This window comes from Thunnus albacares, chromosome 24 (assembly GCF_914725855.1).
Source record: "Thunnus albacares chromosome 24, fThuAlb1.1, whole genome shotgun sequence".
Lineage (NCBI taxonomy): Eukaryota > Metazoa > Chordata > Actinopteri > Scombriformes > Scombridae > Thunnus > Thunnus albacares.
The window spans coordinates 17,153,158-17,177,668 of NC_058129.1; the positions used below are offsets into that span (position 1 = coordinate 17,153,158).

The 24,511-nt window shown below is 38.2% G+C and overlaps 3 protein-coding genes and 1 long non-coding RNA gene across 4 annotated transcripts in view; 2 read left to right on the forward strand and 2 right to left on the reverse strand.

Annotated features, from left to right (window-relative positions):
• LOC122976244 overlaps window positions 1-24,511 on the forward strand; it is a 1,153,509-nt gene that overhangs the window by 68,884 nt on the left and 1,060,114 nt on the right. The gene's annotated exons all lie outside the window — the stretch shown is intronic.
• Window positions 295-6,144, forward strand: LOC122976276 (protein NLRC5-like). The gene is made up of 5 exons (XM_044344686.1): window positions 295-690; window positions 1,458-1,760; window positions 1,856-2,125; window positions 3,669-3,752; window positions 3,871-6,144. Exons 1-5 carry the CDS (start codon window positions 344-346, stop codon window positions 3,935-3,937), a joined length of 1,071 nt encoding a protein of 356 aa, XP_044200621.1. The 5' UTR covers window positions 295-343; the 3' UTR covers window positions 3,938-6,144.
• Window positions 3,667-6,434, reverse strand: LOC122976295. Its single transcript, XR_006400893.1, has 3 exons — window positions 6,344-6,434; window positions 6,171-6,220; window positions 3,667-3,745 (listed from the first exon to the last, which is right to left on the reverse strand). It is a non-coding gene; the product is annotated as an uncharacterized LOC122976295 (long non-coding RNA).
• LOC122976250 (SH3 domain-binding protein 4-A-like) overlaps window positions 13,754-24,511 on the reverse strand; it is a 28,474-nt gene continuing 17,716 nt past the window's right edge. Inside the window, exons 4-5 of the mRNA XM_044344634.1 lie at window positions 17,070-17,258; window positions 13,754-16,978 (exon numbers count right to left, since the gene is read on the reverse strand). Of these exons, the coding sequence (XP_044200569.1) occupies window positions 16,754-16,978; window positions 17,070-17,258 (414 nt within the window). The 3' untranslated portion in view covers window positions 13,754-16,753. The remainder of the gene's footprint in view (window positions 16,979-17,069; window positions 17,259-24,511) is intronic.

Genomic DNA, 24,511 nt, shown 5'->3' on the forward strand with positions numbered 1-24,511 from the left:
AACATATTCATTATGAAATGTGCAGACTGAATAAAGAGAGTTTGCAGCAGCTACTGGCCCTCCTCCATGAAATCCAGGATGAGGACTTGACCTGTTCCTTCTTCAGTAAGGTTGGTGGAGACCTGACCTCCTGCTGTCTGAACTGGGAGGTTCTTCAGTATCTGCTGCAGCAGTCGTCAGCTCAGACCATCACTGTGAACCTGAGGAAGAACTGCTTCTTACAGGAGAGAATCACACATCTGCTTCCCTTTCTGGATAGGATTGTATTCAAAAGGTTGTCAAATCATTTTTCCCCTTTTATTGGACACAGATATAAAATTGTTTTCCATTTAATAATTTGTAAATGTTCTGTTATGGCTTCTGTTTCATCATCAGTTTGTTCATTGTAGGACCAGACAGAGTGTTATTGGTAAATACACTGTATGCTTTCAGGCCCAGTCCCGGCTTTGTGTTGACTGCCATCAGAGAGATCTATAAAGCTCAAACCCATCACATGATACCCAGTTTACTGAGGTCATTGGATCATGTGCTCAACCTGACCTGCAGAGAGCTGGACTCGGTGGACTGTGCTGCTCTGCTCTTCATCCTTCAACACAGTGACAGAGTTAAAGTAAACCTGCAGTGGACCTCCATACCAACAGAGGAAATAGAGTCCATCCTCTTTACACTGGACAAAGTCTCTCAACTCAGGTCAGACATTAGTGCTCATTTCTTAACGCTGTAGCTGTATCAGTACTCTCTATCACAGGATATCATTTATCCATCACTGATAGCGTACTGGGAGAGCACCTTAGATGTTAGATGATACAGATGAGATAGATTACATACCTCCTATGATTGATGTATTAGACTCAGGGTGTCTTCAGAGGGCTCTGCTGTAAGCTCTAGCATCCAAAATCTGCCTTCAGTCTCTTATTGAACACTTTGCAGTACTGTTGGTTTGGTCTTTACTTATTTCATTACATAGCAGTGTAAGATCACAGCTATCAACCATATTTATTTCAGTGATGTGGTGGCAATAATGCTTCGCTGATTTGCCTAAATACTCCAACAAATGAATCATTTAAAGTATCTTTGGGAGACCCCGAGATACTTGCAGTACACTGCTTTGTTTTGGGCAACGTCTCATTCCCTGTAGACTAATCCAGGTTGTAACCAAAAGTAAGCCTTTTCTTACTTGTAAACCTGCTCAATAACACTTTAGAGTATTTATTGGACTGCTTTTTATGTTATGATTAATTAATGGTGTTGAAAGAGAATTCTTTGTTTTTCATCACTATCAGTTATGATAACACTGTACTCTTTAATACCCTCTATCTTTTAAATGGATATTATTTGTGTGGAATATTTGTGAGTCTGCTAGTCATATTGGTATCTGAACAATGAAGTGATATGATTGTATTATTTGTGTATAATTTGTTAACTTTCTTACATTTCTGAATCAATTCTACTACCAGTGTTGACAGGAAGCTGTTGCTGAGGTTCATCCACTGCTGTGCTGCCTCTGATGCCCAGCAGGGGGCACCATCAGGCCTGCTCAAGACTCTACAGCACAGGCTGGATCTGTCCTGCTCCTCCTGTGTGGAGCTGACAGAGAAGGATCAGACTGAGCCTCTGAGTCTGACCTTTGTTGACTGCAGGGCCGTCTCCACCATCCTGAGACACAGCAGCCACGACACACAGCTGGACCTGAGAGACTGTGAGGTGGAAGACAGCAGTCTGGACCTGCTGTTTCCTGTCCTAGACAGAGTCCGTCTCGGGTAGGGAAGAATAACCTAAACCAGAGAAGAAACTTGTTCACAGTAATGTTTCTGCATGGTAACAGTCTGCTCTTTGCTCTGTTCGTCCTGTTCAGAGCCAGTAAAGCTGTCCTCCTCCAGCTGGTGTCACTGGTTCCTGGGAGCAGTGAGAGGGACACAGTGAGACGGGGAGAGTCCCTGTGTAGAGCCCTGGGTGGAGAGCTGGACCTCAGTCACACCACACTGAATCAGAGTGCCTGTGAAGGTTTGGCCCAGATGCTGGACTTCTCTGACAGGCTGACAGAGCTGGACCTCAGTCACTGTCAGCTCACTGACCAGCTGCTGCTCACACTCATCAAACATCTGCATAAAGTCCAAGTCCTGAAGTGAGTATCAGACTGTACAGATACATGTGTTCATGTCACAAAAATGTATATAATGCTGTGTCAGCTCTAGTCTAGTCAGTGGCGGAGGTAGTAACTCACAAAAACATATTGCTGACCACAACAGGCAGGTGGAGTTGGTGTGAGATTCAAAACAGACAATAAGTTTAATGAGCTGAGAGGATTGCAAGACGGCTTTTCTGAAGAAAAATGTTCCTTCTTAGGGAGGCAGAAAGAGACAGTAACCCTGCTGACAGCTTACAGCACCCCAAGTTTATTATAGAGTTCCCCAAATACACTTTCAAGGGGAGATTATGTTGAATTTAGATTTCAGGAGAGACTGAAGTTGCTGTCAGTGTGTATATGAGAAGACAATTATATCTGTACAGTTAGAGGTTTGGTTTAGTTTAATTCTATCATAAAGCAACCGACACATAACACACTTTTCCACATATTCACAAAGAAAACAATCAAATAAAAGCCCAACACACAGAAACACAAAACCAACAAAATAAATCAAACTATAAACAGTATATAAAACTATTAAAGTGTTAAACATAAAACTGAAGAGTGATGACAGAGGATAAAAACACTAAAAGTTCAAATAAATCATTTCCATAGTGGTCCTGCTAACACACATCATGACAAAGACTGCTGCGCCCCATTTACATTACTGACTGAAGGTACTGACAGATTTAATTATAGTAGCTTCTCATTATACTAATTGTACATATTTACTAAAATAGTAAATACATTCACCCATCTCTCCTCTTATCATTTATTTTAAGAAAATGTTTTTATACCTGTTTTTTTACAGAACTTTGTACTACAGTAAACATACTGTACTTTTATAATACTGTCTTTACCTAATAATAGAATAGTTTACATTTAGTTATCTGGGTAAATAAACATGCACACAACTAGTTTGCCATTACTGTGAGTACCATGAGAAGAGCAACAATCTGGCTGCAGATAATCTGTATTCACAGCAGAATTTATTCTGATTCTCCAGAGGAAATGAAGTGTGATGATTTACTTGAAGTAAAAAATATCCTGAGATCTTTGATGGAGTTCATGATGCATCCTGAGGATGATCACTATACTCTGAATTATCTGACTGTTTAAACTTGGAATGGATGTTGAACAGCTCAGCGCTGTGAATTACAGTGTTAGATCATGCAGTAGTGTCAGAAAACTTCAATAATTAATGAAGATACTCAGCTGTGCGATCAAAATGACCGTCTGACAGCGTGCACATACCTGCTACTGTATGAAGACGAGAGGTTTTTCACTGACTGAAGAAAAGACATAATCAGGTGGATTTTAGTTTTAATGATCACAGTTTTAGAGGTGTGTGTCTCTTTGTGTTGGTCTGAGCAGACAGAAATGCAAGTCAACATAATCCATTGACAAAGAGAACTTTAGTGTTTCTGCAGTGACGCCCTGACATTTACCTGTACTGCCTATATCAGCCACTGGCTCCATATTATATAATAATGTACCTTTTGTCCTCACTTTTTCTTTTTTGTTTGTGTGCATGTTACAGTCTGAGTCACAATAAGATCACAGATGCTGCGACACACAGGTTACTCCAGCTGGTCTCCATCAACCCTTCCATTGAAGCTGTACGGTGAGCAAACTTTAATTAGTGCACCATTATTCAGAGAAATAATTCATAATCATTCAATCATTCATATTATTGTTGGCTGTATGAGTGACATTTACTCTCTGCTTTGGTATTTTTCTAGACTCTTCAACAACAACATTGTGGACAGAACTCCCTTTAAGAAAGACAAGCGGTTTGAAATATGGTGAACCAGTCATCAGTGTGGTGGTAACGTGGTGATCAGGGAATAATTGTCTTCTTGTGATCATTGGATGAAAACATGCAAGATGCTGATACAGTATGATAATCATGTATTATCAGTTGACATCAGGAATCTGACTAAATTCCTATATTACTGCAGTCCAAGTACAAATACTGTCTTCAGTAGTTTACAATATAGTGACTTTAGGTTTGACATGATGATCTCTGCCAGAAATTTTTTTTAGATCTAGTTTTTCAAATGTAATGATTAAGGAAACAGTTTATACGGAGGCCAGGAGCAGCCAGCAATATGAGATTATGACTCATTACCTGTCTCTGAGATTAACTAAGTTTTGCAAGACTGTGACTGAGTGTAACTCCTTCACCTCATGTATTGACCCTGTACCTACAGCATTTTTAAGCAGGAGTTTGACAGTGTTTCAAGCCATGTCCTGAACATTATAAATACATCATTTCAAACAGGCATCTTTCTAGATGCCTTCAAAACAGCTGTTGTTAAACCCTTATTAAAGAAACCCAACCCAGATAGTAATGCACTGATCAGCTATAGACTGATATCCAATGTTCCATTCATTAGTAAGATACTTGAAAAGATAGTTTGCAAATAAACTCCTTTCTTAAAGAAAACAATATCCTGTTTTCTTACTATAAAATAAGGTCTCAATTCTCATCTTCTTAGACCTAAGCGTAGCCTTTGTTATGATTGACAATGATTTCCTAATCAATCGTCTGGAAAAGTGGGTTGGTCTTCCTGACTTCTGTGTTAATCTGGTTCAAAATTTACATCAAAGGAAGAAAGTTTTATGTCAGTCTTGGAGATCATGTGTCTGTGGAACACAGCAACTGCTTTGAGATTCCACAAAGGAGCTGCCGTGGTTCATCATTATTCTCACTGTACATGCTACCACTTGGTGACATCATCAGAGAGCACAATGTATGTTTCCATAGTTATGTGGATGACACACAGCTGTACATCTCTGCTCAACCAAATGATGCTCCAGCTATAAACTCCATTACTAGCTGTCTTCTGACAATAAGTAAATGGATGAGCAAAAAGTTAAATGAGGACAAAGCTGAAATCCTACTAGTTGGCCCCAAAACACAAAGAGAAATGCTGTTTAATAATCTGGGGAAATTAATCCCTTGGATAAAATCTGAGGTTACAAGTCTTGGCATTATTTGATTGAGATCTAAGCTTCAGGTCCCATAATAACAAGGTGACAAAAACATAATTTTTCCAGCTCAGAAACATAGCTAAAGTACGACCATTTATAAATCAAAAGATGCAGAAAAACTTATTCATGCCTTCATTTCAAGCCAACTTGATTACTATAATGCACTTTTTACTCACCTCCCAAAAAAAGCCTCTGAGACTTCAGCTCATTCAAAACTCTACAGTGTGACTATCAACCAGAACCAAGAGAACACATTAGTCCAGTTTTAGCTGCTCTGCACTGGCTTCCTGTGACATTTAGGATCTACTTTAAGGTCCTCCTCCTTATATACAAAGCCCTTGATGGGCTAGGACCAAGCTACATTGCTAATTCCCTTCTTAACTATCTTCCTTCAAGACCACTGCGATCATCTGCTGCTGGTTTATTGGATATTCCCAGCAACACCTGAAAGAAAATGGGGGATGCAGCCTTTGTCAATTACATCCCAAAACTATGGAACACACTACCGATAGATATCAGGGAAGCCAGCTCGCTGAATATTTTTAAAAGAACGCAAAAAACTTATCTCTTCACTTTAGCCTTTAACTAGCTTTTCTCTCAGTCTGCTTCAAACATATGCACTACTACACTTCTTTTAAAATGTTGTATTTTATATGTACTTGATTTTATACATTCTATGTAATCTGTGTTTTAACTTTGTTTTTTTTTATTACTATTATTATTATTCAGTATGAATTCTATTTTATGTGTCAGTGGGTTTTTATATCCCACCTTATATTACATGTTCTATGTATTTTTAGTTTCACTTTATCTGTTTTGTCTTATTTTTTTCTATTGTCTCACCTGTTAAATATGTCAGTTGCTCTCTATTGTAATTTGAATATAGATTTGATATAAACCAATGTATTTATTGCTCTTTCTCTAAATAAGAAACTGTTGTGATCACATGTTGCAGGTCAATTCATCTTGATTGTTGTTTTGGACATTTGCAGGGTACACATTTAATTTAAATCTGTTTTGGGGAAAAAACATTTTAAAAAGGTACCTTAAATGTCTTGCATCCTGGTTTGTTGTGTTACCTTTCAGTACATGGCCCTAGAAAAGAGATATCATAATATAAAAGTGTATTATTTATATAGACTGTTACATGGTTTTATCACAGTATAAAAAGGGTTTCACAGGGTTGCATTACAAAGAAAACAATAAAATTAGGCTTACATGCATTTATGCAACAATTATGGAGTATTTGACAAGAATTAGAAGCACTTTTCTTCAAGTTTTCATACTGATCAGTTGAATGGAAACTAAAGCTTTTCTGGAAGAAAGGAAAAAAAAATTCAGAAATGTAAAATTCTCGAGCACACTTTAAAAGCCTTAATGTATTATACATGATTTATATTAAACAAGCATGAAGATTAATAAAAAAGAACTACCACTAGATGGCAGCACAACATTTCACAACAGGATGAGATTCTTTGCTACTCACAGGAAACTAAACAGCAGCAGAGTGAAGAGTTTAGTGAAGTATAATTTTAAAATCAATTACTTGGAGGGAAGCTACAGCAACATCACTGACCTTTAATGACCTGACATGTCCAGGCTCTACCCACACAGGTGTTACCTGTTTTAGCTGATTAGTTCAGGACTGTGTGGGCGTTACAGACAGTTTCTTGACTGTCCTTTATCACTGAGTGCATTAACATTAAGCAAATTCTACCTTTAATGAATTCTGCTTTAGCCAGAGTAAGTGAACACCTCTATGGATATGCAGCGTCTTTAAAGGAAACACAAAGAGGGAATGTGATGCTAAAAAGACTGTAAATGTGTCAGATATCCACTTGATATGACTAACTCAGACTGCTGAAGCCTCATATAAGCTTCACAGAGACTTTTAAATGCATTTTTGCACAAAATGACTGTGTGGACACAATGTGGATTTTGGCCCCATTACTTAAATTGAAAGCACATTTGAAAGGATCTTTTAATAGCCAGTATGAACAGGAGGAATGATTACAGTGAGGAAAACCTCTTTCACTGTTCATATGGACACCTGACTGCTGTTTTAAGACACACTTTGAAAGTTGTGAACCTATCCTTTAAGATGGAAAAGTTAAAGTCGGCACACTACTACACAACAACAACACAACCTGAGTCATCAAGAACACACTAATTGTTCTCGCTGCCCTCCTCCTCCATTGATTTCCCTTCTAATGAGTATGTGTGAGATCAATGAAATGAATTATAAACAGGGCGTGGCTGCTGGTCACCACACACATACACACACACACACATGTTTACCTAGGTCACTTTTGGGGAAATTACATACACTTACATTAATTTCCTGGAGACTTACCATAACCATAACCACTACTTGCCCAAACCTAACCGTGATCCTAACCTTAACCACTGACACAAAAATACAAGCCATCCCAGTTAGCTGGTGTTAAGTCTGGTGAGTGTCCCTGAAAGTAGGCTAAGTCATGCCCACACACACACACACACAAACAACCTGACTTTGTAAGACCACAACTCACTCTAATTGCACTTCTCTGTCTCTCTCTCCCTTCCCACACAGTCTCCTCATCCATAAAACACGAGCCTCCCTTGCTGATTTACCTCTAATTTATTCCATCGTCGTCTGTCCCTCAGGTAACAGACGACGAGTAGCAGCCAGATGTTTAGAAAGGTTAAAAGTACAAATAGAATTAAAAAAAAAAAAACATGCTTCTTTATAAGCAAAAATGGGAACAACTGCCATGAAATGTGGTTTATAACAGAGCAGAGCTGTTAGTCAAGCTTCAATGGACATTTCTGCATCAGAAGTACAGAGAACATTTAGAAACGTCCAGTCACCTCACTTAAAATTCAGTTTCTGTGAGGTTGAGCTTTGTACTTTCTTTTTAATGTGCCCTTCATTCATTTTCTCCACTAAACTTTTATTTCCTTTATTAAATTTGCAGCAATTAATCACTGCAAACTTATTTTTTCATTTAATGTATTCCCCTTTAATTGATTGTATATACTTTAATATGTTGTTAAATGTTCTTTTAATGATATCTTTGCCCTACTTAAAGCAATGCTGCAAATAACGATTATTTTCATTATTGCTTAATGTGTTCATTATTTTCTTGATTAATCGATTAGTTATTTGGAAATAGTGAAAAATGTCAATCACTGTTTCCCAAAGTGTTACAACCCCTCCCTTTCTGCCTGCAGTGGTTTGATTGGCCATTTTCTGCAGGAGCGGGCAGTCAAGGTGTGTCGTTAAGGTAATGCAGTGACACCTGGATAGGCCTCCACCAAGGCTATAAATACCAGTCTGATCTCATTGTCTCCTTCTCTCTCAGGCTCCACATCACACTTTCCCCATATTATTAATTATGATCTTCCTTTGTGCCCCAATCATGTGTGTAGATTTGGGTCTGGATGGTAGTGCCATGTCTCTACCAATATGTTTTACCGATCTATGATACAAAAAAATGATACAAGTAGAAGTTATTGAGATGATTTAAATTTAGGTTTGAGCATCACTGTGTCTCTGTCATGAAACTCTTGAGTTGCATCGCCCAAATCAAACAAACTGAAAGAAGCACAGACTCTCAGGGGAGGTTTGAAGATGTCTTACAGCAGATAGATGGTTTAAACAGAGTGGCACATTACCTTTCTTGTAATATTTATTGAGAGAAAGGGGATGGTTAAAAAGACCCGTGGAATGTATGAAACTAAAATTGCAAATGTGAACAATTAGCAATTTAGCAAATGTAGGCTGCAGTGAATCAGGTTTGTGTATATACAAGAGATATTTATTCCTTATAGGAGCTGATCTCTGAGAAATGATTTGTTCCTCCTTCAGAAGCATCTTTTTTAACACCAGTTTCAACATAAAACTTCCTGAAATTAACAAACTACAATGGGAATATTGTGCAGATAATTCCACAATGAATTGATCGTGTGATAACAGCAGGGAGTGTATTTGAAATGTTCACCTTTTGGAATGATGAAGAGGAGCATTATACTCCATTCATGACTCTGTTTATCGGTCTAAAAGGGAAATAAGAACAGCAGCTTTGTTTTTTAACTTGACAGTCAAATCAAGTCAATTTTATTTATATAGTACCAAATCAAAACAGAAGTTATGTCAGGGCACTTTTCACATAGAGCAAGTCTAGAATGTACTCTTTACAATATTATTTACATACACCCAACATTACCCCATGAGCAAGCACTTGGTGACAGCGACAAGGAAAAAACTCCCCTTTAACGGAAAGAAACCTCAAGCAGAAAAGGGCTCTAGGTGGGAGGCCATCTGCCTTGACCGGTTGGGTTGAGAGAGAAAGAGAGAGGGGGGAGGGGGCAGGAGGAAAGAGAGCATAGCACAATGCAATAGACAGAATTAGTAACATGCATTAATGGTACATGAATGCATACAGATGGAGAGTGGGAGGAGGAGAGGAGCTCAGTGCTTCATGGGAAGTCCCCTGGCAGCCTAGGCCTATAGCAGCATAACTTGAGGCTGGTCCAAGGCGAGCCTGGGTGGCCCTTACTACAAGCTTTATCAAAAAGGAAAGTTTTAAGCCTAATATTAAACGTAGAGAGCGTGTCTCTGATGATGGTTCCACAGGAAAGGGGGCTGATAGCTGCCTCCCATTCTACTTTTGGAGACTCTAGGAACTATGAGCAAGTGCAGTGTTCTAGTGGGGTAATAGGGTACTATGAAATCCTTAAGATGTGATGGTGCCTGACCATTAAGGGCTTTGTAGGTGAGGAGAAAGATTTTAAATTCTATTCTGGATTTTACAGGAAGCCAATGCAGCAAAGCTATGATGGGAGAAATATATCTCTTTATCTAGTTTTTGTCAGTATACGTGCAGCTGCATTCTGGACCAGCTGGAGAGTCTTTATAGACTTGTTAGGGTAGCCTGATAATAAGGAATTGCAATAATCCAGCCTGGAAGTAACAAATTTTTCTGCATCTTTTTGAGACAAGATGTGCCTGACTTTTGCAATATTACAAAAGTGGAAAAAGGCAGTCCTTGAAATTTGTTTTATGTGGGAGGACATTTCTTGATCAAAGATATCTCCCAGATTCCTTACGGTGGTGCTGGAGGCCAGGGTAGTGCCATCTAGAGTAGCTATATCATTAGATAATGTGTTTCTAAGGTGTTTAGGGCCAAGCACAATAGCTTCAGTTTTGTCTGAGTTTAGTAGCATGTGGCTTTATTTATCAATATAATTGGGTATAATTTGTATAACAATGTTTCCAAATAAAATTACCTTAAGGAAGCATATATAAGGTGAATAGTATTGGTCCAAGTACAGAACCTTGTGAAACTCTGTGTCAAACTTTTGTGTGCATTAAGGATTCATCGTTAACTTGTACAAACTGAAATTGATCTGATAAATAAGACTTAAACAAGCGTAATGCAGCTCCTTAAATGCCAATTAAATGTTCCAGTCTCAAATGTGTCAAATGCAACACTAAGATCTAACAAGACAAGTACAGAGAGAAGTCGTTTGTGCAATGCAGTTAGGAGGTCATTTGTAACTTTCACCAGTGCTGTCTCTGTGCTCTGAAGTGCTCTAAATCCTGAATCCTGATCCTGAAAATCCTAATAATATACTATTGTTATGTAGAAAGTCACACAACTGATTGGCGACTGCCATCTCAAGGATCTTAGAGCGCAAGGGAAGGTTAGATATAGGTCTATAATTGGCTATAACGCCTGAATCAAGAGTAGGCTTTTTAAGAGGAGGTTTAATTACAGCTGCTTTAAAGGACTGTGGTACATAGCCTGTTACTAAAGACAGATTGATCATATCTACTAAAGAAGTGCTAACTAAGAGTAAGACTTCCTTAAGCAGCCTAGTTAGGATGGGGTCTAAGAGACAGGTTGATGGTTTAGATGAAGAAATCGTTGAAGTTAGAAATTGTTGATAAGGTTTTATTTTCTGAAACAGATTCAGGGAAACAAGTAATCATTCAGTTGTAGTTGTGATAATCACCATGACTGGAGGTTTCATGAGGCATCCGCATGACAACAGTAAAACATACCCCGTGGCTGAAAACGCTGAAGGAGCAAGACGTGAGGAAAAAAAAACAGATGGAGCTGTTATATTTTTGCTTTTTTTCCTCATCTTTCAAGGGCCCTTTACATTCTCCAGAGCCATGAGGTGAAACCAGCCTGGCCCGTTTCCACACAAAAACTCAGGCAGATGAAACAAACAGACGGCTCGAAGCCTTTTCATCTCACCACCTGTTTTGCATTTTCAAAAGCTGCTCCAAGCAGGCCAATTTGTCCCGAATTAATGAAGGGACAGAGCGGTGAGGAAAATTAGTTTTCCTCTCACATCTCTCTGCTCCTGTGATTTCCGTGGACAGAAAGATCGACTCTTACAGAACGATACCCGTGACCCCGTAATTATAGGAACAATTTTGTTTAACAACTTTGAGCTGTTAAATCTGCAGATCTAGATTCTAGATATATCCTCTAAATTTAGCTTTTCAAGTGTTATGTCAGGCAATAAGAAAACTCTGCTTAACGCCAGGTTAAGCTTTGAGAATTTGTATCTCTCTACAGTATGAATATTTCTTTCTGTGCAACAGGAGGTAAACATGAGTGGCTGCACACAGTTTGAAGCAAAAGTTTTATCAACTTATTTTTATCCCAAATAATGTGAAGTTGTAAATAAAAAGGTTTTTAAATGCAGACAGCCTCGGTCTACGAGATGTGCAATACATGGAAACATAGGGCATGTGCAGTACACTCACTATTTATTTTTATTGCAATCGTTGGCATACTGTTATTGACATGCACTGACATGCCTGCCTGGACTGTGATGATATTTATGATGGCTGCTACAGATGATCTCGGACTATTTTTCTTTATTGTTCATCTAAATATGATCTCTGCTGTGCCGTCAACTGCCTCTCAGAGGACATTAAAGTTTTCTAAGTCTAAGTGTTAGTCTCAGTTTCCAGTTGTATCCAGGAGACGAGCAGGAATGTTGAGGGTGAGTCAGCGAGAGGCAAAGGACGACTGTGTCAAGGTGCCCATGCGCTGAGGGAGAATAATTATCTGCTTTAATTAAGCACATTAAACTGTGTGTGTGTGTGTGTGTGTGTGTCTGTGTGTCTGTGTGTGTGTGTGTGTGGAGGATACAAGGATGGATTTGTGTGCATTCATGTGTGCATGCATTAGTACATGTGATCCTTTGTGCATTCATGTGTGATATTTGAATGTGTTTTCTCTGTGTGTGTGTGTGTGTGTGTGTGTGTGGGTTTGTCATAGGCTGCTTTTGGGGACAAATTTCAGACTAAAGACCAGTTAATTGGGGACGGCTTGTCCAATTGGAGACAAAAGCTCTGTCCCCAATTGGTAAAATGTTGATTTTTGGGTCAGTGGTTAAGGTTAGGGTAATGGTTCGGCAAGTAGTGGTTATGTTTAGGGTTAGGGTAAGTCTCCAGGAAATTAATGTAAGTCTATGTAACGTTCCCAAAAGTGACCTAGGACAATGTGTGTGTGTGTGTGTGTGTGTGTGTGTGTGTGTGTGTGTGTGTGTGTGTGTGTGTGTGTGTGTGTGTGTGTGTGTGTGTGTGTGTCTGTACGCTCCCATGCAGCTGAGAGAATTAGAGTTGGGACATGATTTGCAAATTGCTGGAGGAAGAATTGCTCAACCTTCAACTGCATCTCTACAGATTCTGTACTCTTAAATATATCATATCATCAAACATATCATGCACATTTCCAGCTCTATATTTATGTCCTGGGGCTTTACTGGAATATCTTTGCATGACTTATAGTTAAAAAAACTCCTGATTTATCTTATACCTTTATTCAGCCCCTCAATTCACCCTCTGTCTGAAACAGGCTGTTTTAGCTCGTCTCTTCAAGGCCTCCCTCCTGATGAGCCCACTCTGTTCTGATTGGGGATAGACTAAATGCTTACCCAGTATGCCTTCCATCAAGACCCACCCCTACTCTTCCTATGATTGGCAGATATTTTTACGATATTTTTACCCTAACCCTAACCATCTCACTCCCCTTGCCTAAACCTAACCAATCAGCCCTCGGGTGTCTTCATCGGACCGCAAATAAGCATGTCCGACAAGGGCATTTAGTCTCTCCCATTCTGATTGGTTAGCTTCACGAAGCTTCCTCTGGCTCCGGAGGCTACATAAACAAACTATAGTAGCAGGATTTCACTTCTTTTTCTCCTTCTTTGCTCCAAATGTCAACCTCTCAAATACATCTATACATGTTCAAGCCCGAATCATCCGACATAATAAGAGTATAAAAACAACAGAAAATCACAAAAAGTATATTATGTCCCCTTTAAAGGAAATGTGTGTTTGCTGTCTTACCCAGAGTAAAACGATTGCCATTTTCATCTCTATGCATCCAGTAAAAAGATGACGAGTTTAGCCTAGCTTAGCACAAAGTCTGAAAGCAAAGCTCCATCACAAGAGGAAAATATACACCGTCTAACATCTCTAACATGTTCTAAATTGCATGCTTTATCTTGTTAGTTTGACACATATGGAAAAACACAATTTGAAATGTTTGTTTAACTAAGTAGATGCATGTGAGGAGACATGGAAAAGCCAAAAAACATAATGGAATATATATATATTTTTTTAAATATTCAGCTTTATTCATACCTTCTGAACAGAAACACTGTCACAGGTGATATGGTGAAGTTATTTAAGTGTCAATACGTAATCGGCATTCGGTACAAATATATAAACTCCTCCCTCACTTTCCGTTCAGATCATACTTCAGACAGATGCAGGATCACTGCAACAGTCACAAAACATATAGAAAAGAAACAAGAAAATACACAGAAGACTGAAATGAAGTGTAGAAGTTGAACTCAAATCAATAAAAGCATCACAGATGATTGATTATACTTGCTGAGATCACAAAATCAAAGACAAAAAGCTTGAAAAACACAAATCAAAGACAAAAGGCTGCTTTAAAAACAAATTTAACAACAACAAGACTATTTGAGATGCTAGTTCTTTGAAAAACGTTCTAAATTGCTGGCCTGATGTCTCTTTCATGAAAATACTGAACCTCCTCATATGGTAAAATATATGACATGAAAATAATAATACCTATGCTGCATTCTTGAGTTGTAAGAAAGTTAGAAAAAATGGAAATTTATAGGAAAAATGTGAGATTTTTCAATCACAGGTTTGTCTAATTTGAACATTTTACATTTTATTGTTTTCAAAATGCATTTAAGTTCTTTCTTCATCACTACATAATCTCTGAGCCATCAAATACATTGTGTTAACAGTTGCAAAACTGGAAGTTGTATTTGTGGTTTGCAAGAAATCTATGCTAACTAGCTTACCAGCATTGTCAAATATTGACGCAGTGTTAACTTTTGTTCAGGGAACTGTATTTTATTGTTGGGCTGAAAAAATCTCAGCTGTCCACACTTTTCAGTTATAGCTGAACGGCTGGAAATACACAGATTTTTATCATTTATAATATAGTAATTTCTAACTTTCCATTTGCGACAGACTGCAGCATTGTTCCACCAGCTGAAATATTATAAAAATTAACCTCACACAGATGAATATCAAACCCAAGAATACACAACAATAACACTGTTGATAATACATCATCTGTATTGTTCTGCAAGTATAAAAAAATAGAATAATATCTTGCATAAACAGATATATCTTTACTGCATGGACTGCGCTGAGTCACATGTAACGTTAGCATTGGGCTAACTGCTTTTGGCAAGCAATGTTCTTGATGTATGAACCACTTTTAATTAGATGTGATTGGAAAATGTTTTTGAAACATCTGCTTTGCCTTGTTTTGTAGAAAATGTGAGTGGGAGACGGTCAAAGGATTTCCCTCCATTTCTGAACTGCCCGTCAGAAATGGAGGGAAAATGTGTTTCTGTTGAAAACTTGGCTTGGCAAACAAATGACTTTAAGCATGAAGATGCCGAGTAGAGTCAGTTCTGTATGGAGGGGGGGGGGGTCAAAACAACTTTTAAAGATGGTGGAAAGGTTCACAGTATGTGTGGTTATTTACTGCAGTGGTTGAGGTCTCTGATGTTGTCCTGAGGGAGAGGGAAAACAATTGGAGCGTTTTTTTTTTTTAAAAAGAAGAAAAGTTCCAAAAAAAGGTTGAAGAGAGACTGTAGTTGGGTTTCCATCCATTTGTATTCACATTTTAAGTGTGTACATAAAAAACCTGAGTGGAAACACTAGAAATTAAAAAAAGGCTAAATATCTCAAAAAATGTTTTAAACATGTTTGAGATAGAAAAGGTGGTGTACTGATTAAAGCAAAATATGATGGAAAGTGCCATGTAAACAGACTTCGTGAATAAATGATGACATACATGAAGCAAGAAAACATTAGATCTGTGTGGAGTGATGAGGAGACTGTAACGCTCCTCACATTAGTACATAAAACAAACAGAAATGTCATATTTCCGTCACGCTTTCCATTGTTTGAGCTTTGACTGCCGCTCTTTTAATGATGTCATATCGTTGTGTCCTCTTCTTTTGCAATGGTTTAATCTGTTAATCTCCATGAATCAACTCCTAATATTCACGATTTTCATGAATGATAGTGGATGGAAACATGCATTAATTCGCTTTTTCTTTTGCCAATTTTCTGGAAATTCGGTTAATATTTGCGTTACATTTGGATGGAAACCTGGTTTGTAACAAGTATGACAGATACAGGATAGCAAAGGATAAACAAAGACCAAATGAAAAGACAGAAAGCTAGGGTAGATGTCAAAAGCATCTAAGATAAGCAGATAAGTGATAAAGAGAAATGGCGAGGCAGAAAGAAAGAAAGCAGGACAAACCTTATGGTGTGTTCAGACCGCAAAGCCAATTTGCATCATTCTCACGAGTCTGACCGCTGAATCGTTTGTGTTTATTCACACCAAAAAGCCAATGTACCAATAGTACGTTAGTTTGTTCAGTTCAGCTTCAAACTGAACTCACCAGAAACTCCGGCTCTTTCTATTTTTCACTCCAGTCTCTCTCCTTTCCCCTCTTGTCTCTTGTTTATAAAGCTGATTCGTAAAGCCCTGGCATTCGTGCAAATTTGACACAAACATTGCAAAATTTTCAACTCGCACAAACGCAAATTCGTGGCTACTCACATCTTTTTGTTGACTTTATATGCAACCACACAGCCTCTAAAATTTGCTTCACGTTCTGTCTGAACACAGTTCGAGGTAGAGAGAACAATAAAAGAAGAAAGATAAGTGACAAAAGAAAACAACGGATAAAGAGGCAGATCTTCCAGTTTCACATAGATTCATCCAACACCACAGATTGTCCATTGGTGGCAACTTTTCTGGTGCTTCACAAGAACTAGTTAGAGTGCTGCAACAGCACTAATCCAAGACTCCAAAGAAGAGACCAGAACATACTTACTGCACCTGAAGATCGAAGGCTAAGGAAAACCTAGAGATTCACCAGACTACCCAAAAACTGGATGGTTTAATCTCCAAAACAATGTGTACTTCATTGAACTGTCCTTGACAGTAAATATCCACCTGCTTCAACTGCACTCCACAGATGTCCTGAACTCCAGTAGCTTCCACCATGAGGAGATGTTTTTGGAGGGAGAGAAAATGTTCAGACGGCAAAATCTCCATATCCAGTGGGGCAGAAGGCAGCACTGCGGAGGGTGTCAAGGCAGTTGACGAGGATGAGTGTGCCGGTCAGGTGCTTCCACCTCTTGGTGATGGGGTTCCTCATCTTGTCCAGGCCGAGGTGGAGCTCCTGGATCACGTCACGGTAGCTGTCTCCAACGTGGGCCGCCCATGTCAGCAGGAAGTCATAGGCTGGCTTCCACATGGACTGAAGGGTGAAGAGAAAGAAGGGTTTGTTAGGAAAAACTTATATTGTCTTTGCTAGAAGACTTTTATCGTTCTAATAATGCTAGTCTCACCTCGTTGTCCAGTAGGCCGCTCTTGTCACGGTGCGGAGCCTCGTAAGCCTCCATCTGCTGTCTGGACACTCGCGCCAGTTTCTCGGCGAGTTCCCTCCACCGGGATGCCACTTCCACTGCTGTGGTCAACAAGACAAAATCCAGGACCAACCTGGCAACCAGACCCTGGCAGTCCATCTTCAGCAATGCCTGAAAAGAGAGACAGTCAGTAAAAACTTGTAAATCGAGGCAATCTTTCTTCACCCAGTTTGTAAAATCTGTGTTTTTCTTTAAAGAATTTAATATGTGACACAGGGATTTCAAAAGTTTTGAATCAATCACCTGAAAGCAACACATATAGTGCACCAATTTTCAGCAGGATTGTCATATAAGCAAAGTTTGTATTTTTAAGAATGCTGTAGTTTGCAGTTATGAGTTGTAATTTATTGAACAAATAAATTGATTTACCAACAGTATGGGACTGAAATTTGTACTCTTATGTTTTGGCTATGGAAGCACAGTTTTAAAAGGGTAAAGCAACTTAAATTCTACAAAATCTTTTCAGTGTGCTTTGGATATCTTGAACGAAATAAGACACTTCAATCTGTTATATCTCCAAAAGAGATGTCTTTGTGCATCTAAAATTTTGGATCTGACCTGTAACAGATCTGTGGAAAACCAACCAACATGCATCAAACAATTTTTAAACAAAATCTTCAAGAACTACAGTACAGTCACATCAGGTCCACAACGGACTGGATTATACTGTGATCAGACCCAAAACAAAAGATTCAAACAGAGAACACCAACACTAGTAGGCCCACAATGCAACGCCAATTAACAAGCAATCACGGTTGAAAACAACAGCAGCAAATATACAAAAAATTAAGATTGACTAAAAATCGACTAAAAATGTGATGATTATGAAAGACCACATGATCAGAGCTGAAGAGAATTCCTACACTATCTTGTACTCAGAAGGACTGAATATAATTTGGACCTGGCCCCGCTCTGGTCCTCAATCAGGTCATGTTTACTATTAACCTCTTCCACTCCACCTATATTTTGGAGCAAAAACTAAGATGACACACCCAAATAAAAATGTCTGTGGCGCCTGAGCCACTTACTTTCCAGATAGAAAATCTCCCAAAGTTTGTTGTGATAGTGTCAGAAACACTTGAGTTCTGGGTCTTTAGTCTAAATAACTAGCTACCTGTGGTTTTGTCTATATTTACAGCAAAACTACATGAGAGGGAGAGAGGGACACTGGTTAATGAGGATAAGCGAGAAGACAGTAATTCTCCCAATTTGGATTTCCATTTCTAGTACATAATCCCGTTTTCTCGTCCGGTGGTTCCCAACCTTTTTGGCCTTTGTTGCTTTAAAACAAACTAATATCTACAGTATGTTTGACCCTTCATCACAGGATTTATAGAGCACATTTCAATATAATCAAAGATGCTTTACATGGCAAATTAAATACCCATGATGATTACATTTTGTAGTAAAATTGAAGCAATTAGAGAGGTAGTTTGTAGAAGAAATGTTTTTCTGTTTATCTTACAACTACCTTATGGCAAACATAAATGATTAATACGCTATTTTTAAGGAATAAACAACTCTCCCTATGGTTGAGTCTGTGACTATGAATTCTTAACCCTTCTTGTAAGAAGTTGTGTCCCTCAGGCTCATGCCATAAATATGTTCTTACTCAGCTAACCCGGTCAAATAAGGGTTTAAAAATACTGAGCATTAATAAAAGCAGCTGACTGGAAAAAATGCTGCAGGCAAGATTTCTTTTTGTTTTGTTTTGTTTTTTTTTTCTAGAAAAGAGGCACAACGGCCACAGAGGTGTTTTCCTTTTTAGTGAAACCAAAAAAAATGCAGTTTGTGCATATGCGTATGTCTGTCCAGAGATAAGATTTTGGTTGAGGGAAGCAGGGGTCTCAGCATCTTACATCTGTCCTTTGGAGATACCGTTCAGGTTCGATGCAGGGGAGGTTTTTCTTTGCTGCCAGGTTCAGTAAGCCGCAAGCAAGGGTAGACACTGGAAAATGTAGGTTTTGAGTTTATAATGACCCAAACAAGCTGTAACAGTTGTGTAACACGTGTTTCTAGGAATCTTACTTGATGATATTTCAAATAAAACTCAAAATCATGCAAGAAAGACAAAGTGAGAAGTTGACAAATAAATATGAAGCATGAGACAAGCCTTCTGTACTGTTTAATTAATTAGTTTTGCCAGGTATCCCTGGTAGAGTCAAACTAAAATGTTGGTGCTGGAATCCAACAGAACAAAAACAGGAGAGGAGTTAGTGTTGCATAAGGTGGTGGTTTAATGCCCTTTTCAAAGATATGGACTCAAACAACTGTGAATTGAACCTTGAAAATGTAGCTTAGGACTCAAAAATGAGGTTCAACTTTATGAAAATGAGTTCCTCTGAAAACAGAAAATCAAAGTTGTTTTCGAGACTGTCCTCCCAAGAAAAACGACACAGCAAATCATAATGTCAGATGCCTAACTCTAAGGAAGTAGTAACTTTAACCCACAACACATGTTTGTTTAACCTTAACAAAGTGATCATTTGAACCCAAACCATGATTTTTTTTGCACTTTTTGTATATTCTGGGTCACTGTAGGAAAAGTCATAAAATTTTAGGCTATAAAAATTGAGTTGAGGGTGTTTTTACTGCTCTCAGTTGTAAAAAAAAACACATTGCATTGTGTGAAACACATTGCTTTGTAAATGAATTACTTCATTGTGTGCTGGTAATGTGGCAACATGATAAATTAACTGTCCAATCAGGGGCTGAACATGTACATTATGTGCAAACAGGCTCCTCTGTTCTTGTCATTCTTAGTCCCATCTGAACAGTTTCCACTCAGTGAACATTCAGCTTATTAATGGCTTCATCAGATCAGATCAGAGGTCAGTGTTGCGTGAAACTCTTCGTCATCGAGGATTTCAGAAAAGATTTGTCTTAATGGCCTTCAGACAAACATAACAGCCGAATCCATGATGTGATTCATCTCATCTCATCTGACTACTGATTAGTCACACACCCAAAAACAATCACAAGAATATAGGAAAGTACAACTCAAATTTACACAAACAAATTCATAATACGCTCTAATGTATGTCCAAAAATTCATAAAGCTTTCTACACGGAGTAATTCAGTGTGAAAGAAGCAGCTTAGTAGATCATCAGAAAATGGATCAGCAACTATTTTGATAATAGTTTCAGTCATTTTTCCAGCAAAAAAGCCAATATTTCACTGTCAAATGGGATTATTTGATGCTTTTTGGGGTTTTCAAATATGTTAACTCACTTTTTTCTGACATTTTAAAGAAAGATAAAGATATTCAGTTTACTGTCACGTATGACACCGAAAAGCTTCATATCCTCACATTTGAGAAGCTGCAACCAGCAAATATTTGGCATTTTTCTTAAAAGAATTTACATGGTAATGTGATTAAGTAGAAACATTGTTTGGGAATATGTGAATATACGCTACTAAAGCCTAATATCAGCTGACATGAGAAGGTGGATCCCACTTTATTTCCTGATCTTGAGGCTCTATCATTTCATAACTTACTGATTTTCTAAGTTATCACATCTGGTTTGTAAAATGTGTTTCAGGTTCTGTGTTTTTATTTAATTTATCAGAGACGTTGTATTTATGAAGATCACGTTGTAACCCCCAAAAAAAACAGAAAGTACAGAATAAATACATTTGTATTCATTCAGCTGTGGAGCCTCGACTTAATTTAATGACGCTTGAGTGGTTTCTATTGATTCAGCCTCTCAAAGCGTCACACACACACACACTTTCAGAGTCTCCAGCCAGCAAAACACTCGTATCTGAATCACAAAGAACAAAATTTCATCCTGATTTCTCTCCGTCACTCAAATTCAGACTCATGATAAGCGACATTGTGTTTGGCACAATCACAGAAACACATCGTGTATTAAAAGCAAACAAACAAACAAACAAAATATGCTGTAAAACTGCAAATTGTTGGATCAGTTTTGCAGGGGTCATATTTCAGAGAGGAACAATGAAAGAATAGAAGAGTTGAACTAGACCAAACCGCTGACATGTAATCAAGGTAAAGTCCACCTTTTACAGCGCTGTTCCTTGAAAGTGGCTTCCATTGAAACCCACTGATCTGATCAAAACACCTGCAGCTAAGGGTGATATATTTTTCATCAATCAATTTCTTGCCAGATTAATTATTAACATCCCTACGAACAGGACCGTAAATTCACAGTGTGATGACCCCCTCTGGGCAGACTCTTAGTCCTCTACCTGCAGGAGCCTGGTGGGCGGAGTTGCATCATCAGGAAGATTCAGCTCACCTGAACTGATCAGCTTCTATATAAGCTGGAGGCAGTCAGGCATTTGGCTCCTCCCCTCTAGCTTCCACCATGTTGGTTTTTAGTTGTGTTTAGTTTCATTTATCTTCTAGTTATATACAATAAATTCATTTTAGTTACAACTCATGTGTGGTCTCCCCTCCTTTGTCCAGCCTTGAGCCGGGTTGTGACAACAGGAAGAGCCTCTAAAGAACTGTGTAATCTGATATTAATTAAAGGGAATATTTACACTGGTGGAGATTAACTGTGTACAATTTTAATGAACAAAATACTGAACATTTTGCTGATGGTAATTGTTCTGTATGGCAGTGTATTACTGCCACCATGACGAAAAAAATATACTTTCTTGTTATAACGAGACGCTTTTCTTGTTTTAACAACATCCTTTTCATTATTACAAGATGTGTTCATGTTATCACTAAATGTCACAAAACTTTCTTGTCATTTCACAAAATGAACACATCTCATGAAAACCAACTTTTCAAACCAGTCATTTTCACTTTTTCTAGTTGTTGGCTACAATATTGTCTCTCAAGGCAAAATATGGAATTTTTTCTTGTTTTAATGACACGTAGAAGTTTCTTGTTATAACAACTTACCAACTTATCATGTTAAAACAAGAAAAGTTTCTTTTAATGGATTAATTTTGTGAAATAACCACAACATGTTGACGATTTCTGTCTGTCACTCAAATTGAGACTTATGACGACAGCAATAGTATGTTGGGCACAATCACAGATTTACAATGACACTGCTGAAACACTGAAACAACAGAGTATTAAAAACATAAGTCCGGTAGAGAAGAAATGTCGACACACTGGTGAATAAAATAAATAAATAAATAAATAAAAAGTTTTGTATATCTATTGATCAATATGACCGGATAACCTTGCGTTTTCTGTTTTATGCACAAATATGGACGCCAGCATCAAGCAATTTCCTTTGTAATTGATTTTTGGCTGTGTTAATGAGCAATAATTGATTAATCATTAAATGCTCATAAATACAAAATGCATGGTTTCCTTCAGTCTTTAATCGAGGAGTAGTTGATATGGATATAACAGTTCTTTATGCAAAAACAGAATAATTCGGTATCTAGTAAAAATAAGAAAATATCTCAGAACAACAGGAAAAATATCTTGTAATAACGTGAAAAGGATCGTATTGACACACAGGCATGGATGTGACTGTAAAAAGATCGACTGGGTTAATTTTACTGGACATAAAGTCAGAAATTTGATGATTATGAAATGAGATCTCAAGTCGTAAGTCTATTTTTCTCTGTTTAAAAGTGGATTCTCTGCAGATTTTTACAGTGTGTGTTTACAGTTTGTGCTTTCTGATTTGACAGAATTATAATGTTGACATTATCAGGTAAGACAGGAAAAACGTTATAATGTCAAGGTCATGTAACTGCCAGTTATTAAAATGATCTATTTTTATACTCTATCTTCTCATAATTTGTCCTTTTTATCTCTTATCTTCCTCTATTATAGACTGCAGGTCTGCAATAAAGTGAATTAACCTGAATAACCTACAACACTCAGGTCATATTCCTCAACTCAAACTGAAATGATGGATTATTTTGGTTTTGTAATCCCCTCCTTCCTCTTCTGTCTGCCTCTATCTCTCTCCGCCACCTGGCCGACGAGGGCTTTGGCCTTCTAACGTGATGACCTCCGTCTGCTGATTCAGGCTTCACACAGGTGTCAGTCTAAATATAGACGGGGTCAGTCCAAATACAAACACACACACACACACAAACGCATACTGGAAATGAGCATGATGTGTTCAAATGCAAATCAGGATCTCCGTGCAGCAGAGATGTGTCATTTAAGCCGGAAAGGATTAAAGCAGGAGACATGACAGGAATTAAGAAAGGGTTTGAGCTTCAAAAGAAAGGTCAGGAGGTGACTGGGGGGCAGATAGGTACAGTCCTTTAATCCTGTCAGCTCGGAAAAAAGCCTGCATTTGAATTTCGAGGGTGTTTTCACCCGGTGTCATCTCCCTCTGAGACAAACGCAGAGTGTAAACACTGCACCACATGGGGGTCAAAGGTCAGTCTGTTGCTCAAGGACACTTTGTCAGCTGTTACAGTTCCAGCTGGAGTTACATTTCAGTCTCTTACTCTTATTCAGACCAACTTAAAACTTTTTTGGAGTCATTCAGAACAGTTTCTCTCGATTTTTTATGAATTCTGGATAATCCTGCTCTTAAAACTGGCAAAGAAATGCAATTTAACTTGACATATGACATATTGTGCTCCATGAAATGCCAGAAGGCTACGATGAACAAAAAATAAATGGATCTGCTCCCCTGTCTCCAGCCTGGTTGCTTGATGTTTCCACATTATTATAACAAACATTGCGTTCAAAAAGTAGAGAACCGTCTGCTACGTGAGAGACTACAAAGTGTCTGGAAAATATGAGATAGCGGCGACCTGCAGCCTGAGCCCCGAAGCAGACATACAGACGGAGCTGACAGCTGACCGGGTGGCTGTCAGCTAAATAAGATTCACCTCCAAAAGCTTCAACAGGAAGGAGGGAAGGAAGGAGGGGGAGAGGTGGAGCAGGGAGGCTGACAAAACTGACAGGTAGAAAAGAGAAAAAGAGGCAGTCAGACAGGGAAAGAAAGCAAAAAGGACAGAGAGAGCATTATGTATGGGGAGACAGATGCATTTACACCTTTTTAACATGTATCTCAGATTTCAATCAGTCTGGAATGCTTCTTGCATTTACACTATCTGATCCAATCCGAGGTCTTTTTAGGTTTAGGGAAAGATCCTGGTTTAGGTTAAACTGATCACTTTATTAAGCTTAGAGAAACATGCAATGTGGGTTAAAGTAATGAAAAAGAGAGAATGGCTGTGATGGAGAAACAAAATGGAAGATTTTTGCTAATTGTGATTTTAATTTCACACTATAGTGGAAAAACAATCAGAAAAAATACTCAGAACATCATTTTTTTGGACAACTTTCTGTTGTTTTCAATCTCCATTTCCACGTGAATGTCTCCTTTCAAAACATCTCACGCAAAAAAAAAACATCTTAATAAGTTTTGTATATTTAAAAATTTTAGTTTGC